The 2,782-nt window shown below is 56.2% G+C and overlaps 1 protein-coding gene across 1 annotated transcript in view; it reads left to right on the top strand.

The window, feature by feature from the left end:
- Positions 1-2,782, top strand: part of IL9R (interleukin 9 receptor) — a 12,124-nt gene that overhangs the window by 5,052 nt on the left and 4,290 nt on the right. Inside the window, exons 5-7 of the mRNA XM_015565589.1 lie at positions 205-350; positions 781-982; positions 1,437-1,542. Of these exons, the coding sequence (XP_015421075.1) occupies positions 205-350; positions 781-982; positions 1,437-1,542 (454 nt within the window). The remainder of the gene's footprint in view (positions 1-204; positions 351-780; positions 983-1,436; positions 1,543-2,782) is intronic.

Here is a 2,782-nt window from a genome sequence, read left to right as displayed (position 1 = left end):
AGCCCTGGGCAGGCTCCTGGGGCCCGTCTCACCCCAGGTACAGGCTGCAGGGCCCGTCAGCTCTGGGCAGGCTGCAGGGGCCCGTCAGACCCCGGGTGCAGGCTGCATGGCCCCTCAGACCCCGGGTACAGGCTGCAGGGGCCCGTCAGACCCCAGCCCTGGGCAGGCTGGCCGACACACTCACGCGACATCATCCTGTTCTAGTGAAGCTGGACCCTCCCTCCGACCTGCAGAGCAATGTCAGCTCCGACTCCTGTGTCCTGACCTGGGGCGTCAGCCCTGCCTTGGAGCCGCTGGCCTTGCTGCTCAGCTACGAGCTGGCCTTCAAGAGGCAGGAGGAGGCCTGGGAGGTAACACTCGGGCCGGCCAGCGGGGGCCCGGCCTCTCCTCATTCCACACAGGGAGAGGCTGGCGGGGGCTCTGAGAAGGGCGGTGACCAGAGCCCAGAGAACGTGTGTGCACGCATGCCCGTGTTTGTATGTCTGTGTACGAGTGTGCCTGGGTATGCCTGAACATGATACATGTGAGTGCCCACAGGCCATGCCTATGTGTATGCGTGTAGTGAGGGTGGTGAGCATGTTTGTGTGTGCGCATGTGCGAGCAAGCACGCAGGTAGGAGAGTGTAGGCGTGTGCCTGTGGGTATGTGCGTGCATACATGCGTGAGTGTGCCGTGTGCACACGCGTGTGGTGAGTGTGCCTCAGTGTGCGTGTGTGCGTCCTCAAGGGCTGGCGGACCCAGTCTCACCCTCAGCAACTCCTGATTGTCCTCACCCCCCTAGCGGGCCCGGCACAAGGGTCACATTGTTGGGGTGACCTGGCTTATCCTTGAGGCTGCTGAATTGGACCCCGGTTCCACCTATGAGGCCAGGCTGCGTGTCCAGATGGCCAACCTGGAGGACGTCATGGCCGAGGAGGAGCGCTACGAGGGCCCCTGGAGCGAGTGGAGCCAGCCCGTGAGCTTCCTGTCTCCCCAGAGACAAGGTGGGTGCTCGGGGCTGCTGTCCTTTGGGAGTCTCGCTGGGCCTCCCCTCCCGCCCTTTTACTCCTGGGACCGTCCCTGAGGCAGTCATGCCCCAGGCGAGCATAGCCCTGAGGTCTGAGGAGTGCAGGGAGCTCAGATTTCCTAGGAACCTGGAGTCCTTGCTCAGCTGGTATGGGGGGGCGGCCCACAGCTGCCCCAGGCCTTAGGGAGGGCTGGCGGCCCTGTGCACAGGGTGCTGGGCAGGCTCCCTGACCCGATGGCCTGGCAGGAGGGACGGTGAGGCCAGGGTGCACGAGTCAACCAGGCGCTTTAGCAGGCACCGCGCAGACCTCCAGGCCCATCCCAGCTCCCCACGCAGGCCCGGGGCACTCGGGGGGTGTCTTTGCCATGTGGGTTTGCGGGGATGTCCTGGTGCTGAGGCTGCTCACAGTTCTGGGCCCTTCCTGCTCTCAGGCCTCCTGGTCTCGCCTCTGAGGCAGCCCGACAGCACCTTTGTCGCCATGTCCATCTTTCTCCTGCTGACCAGCCTGACCTACGTCCTGTTCAAGCTGTCACCCAGGTCGGTACCCAAGGGCTGTGCATGTGACTGTGTGCATGTCTGTGAATGTGTTCTGTGTGTATTTGTGTGCATGTGGCTGTGTGCATGTCTGTGAATGTATTCTGTGTGTATTGTGTGTGCATGTGGCTGTGTGCATGTCTGTGAATGTATTCTGTGTGTATTGTGTGTGCATGTGGCTGTGTGCATGTCTGTGAATGTATTCTGTGTGTATTGTGTGTGCATGTGGCTGTGTGCATGTCTGTGAATGTATTCTTGTGTGTATTTGTGTGTGCATGTGGCTGTGTGCATGTCTGTGAATGTATTCTGTGTGTATTTGTGTGTGCATGTGGCTGTGTGCATGTCTGTGAATGTATTCTTGTGTGTATTGTGTGTGCATGTGGCTGTGTGCATGTCTGTGAATGTATTCTGTGTGTATTGTGTGTGCATGTGGCTGTGTGCATGTCTGTGAATGTATTCTGTGTGTATTGTGTGTGCATGTGGCTGTGTGCATGTCTGTGAATGTATTCTGTGTGTATTGTGTGTGCATGTGGCTGTGTGCATGTCTGTGAATGTATTCTGTGTGTATTGTGTGTGCATGTGGCTGTGTGCATGTCTGTGAATGTATTCTGTGTGTATTGTGTGTGCATGTGGCTGTGTGCATGTCTGTGAATGTATTCTGTGTGTATTGTGTGTGCATGTGGCTGTGTGCATGTCTGTGAATGTATTCTGTGTGTATTGTGTGTGCATGTGGCTGTGTGCATGTCTGTGAATGTATTCTGTGTGTATTGTGTGTGCATGTGGCTGTGTGCATGTCTGTGAATGTATTCTGTGTGTATTGTGTGTGCATGTGGCTGTGTGCATGTCTGTGAATGTATTCTGTGTGTATTGTGTGTGCATGTGGCTGTGTGCATGTCTGTGAATGTATTCTGTGTGTATTGTGTGTGCATGTGGCTGTGTGCATGTCTGTGAATGTATTCTGTGTGTATTGTGTGTGCATGTGGCTGTGTGCATGTCTGTGAATGTATTCTGTGTGTATTGTGTGTGCATGTGGCTGTGTGCATGTCTGTGAATGTGTTTTGTGCGTATTTTGTGTGCATGTGGCTGTGTGAAGTCTGTGAATGTGTTCTGTGTGTATTTGTGTGTGCATGTGGATGTGTGTGCGTGTCGATGTGTGTGGTAAGTGGGGTGCGGAGGGCAAACCAGCAATGCTCCCTGTGCTCCTCCCTTTCCCACCGTCAGGTCCTGGATGGGGTGGGGAGTT

Source organism: Myotis davidii, unplaced genomic scaffold (genome assembly GCF_000327345.1).
Source record: "Myotis davidii unplaced genomic scaffold, ASM32734v1 scaffold100, whole genome shotgun sequence".
Classification (NCBI taxonomy): Eukaryota; Metazoa; Chordata; class Mammalia; order Chiroptera; family Vespertilionidae; genus Myotis; species Myotis davidii.
Note: the sequence above shows the minus strand (reverse complement) of the source record. Positions and strands in the feature narration are given on the sequence as shown.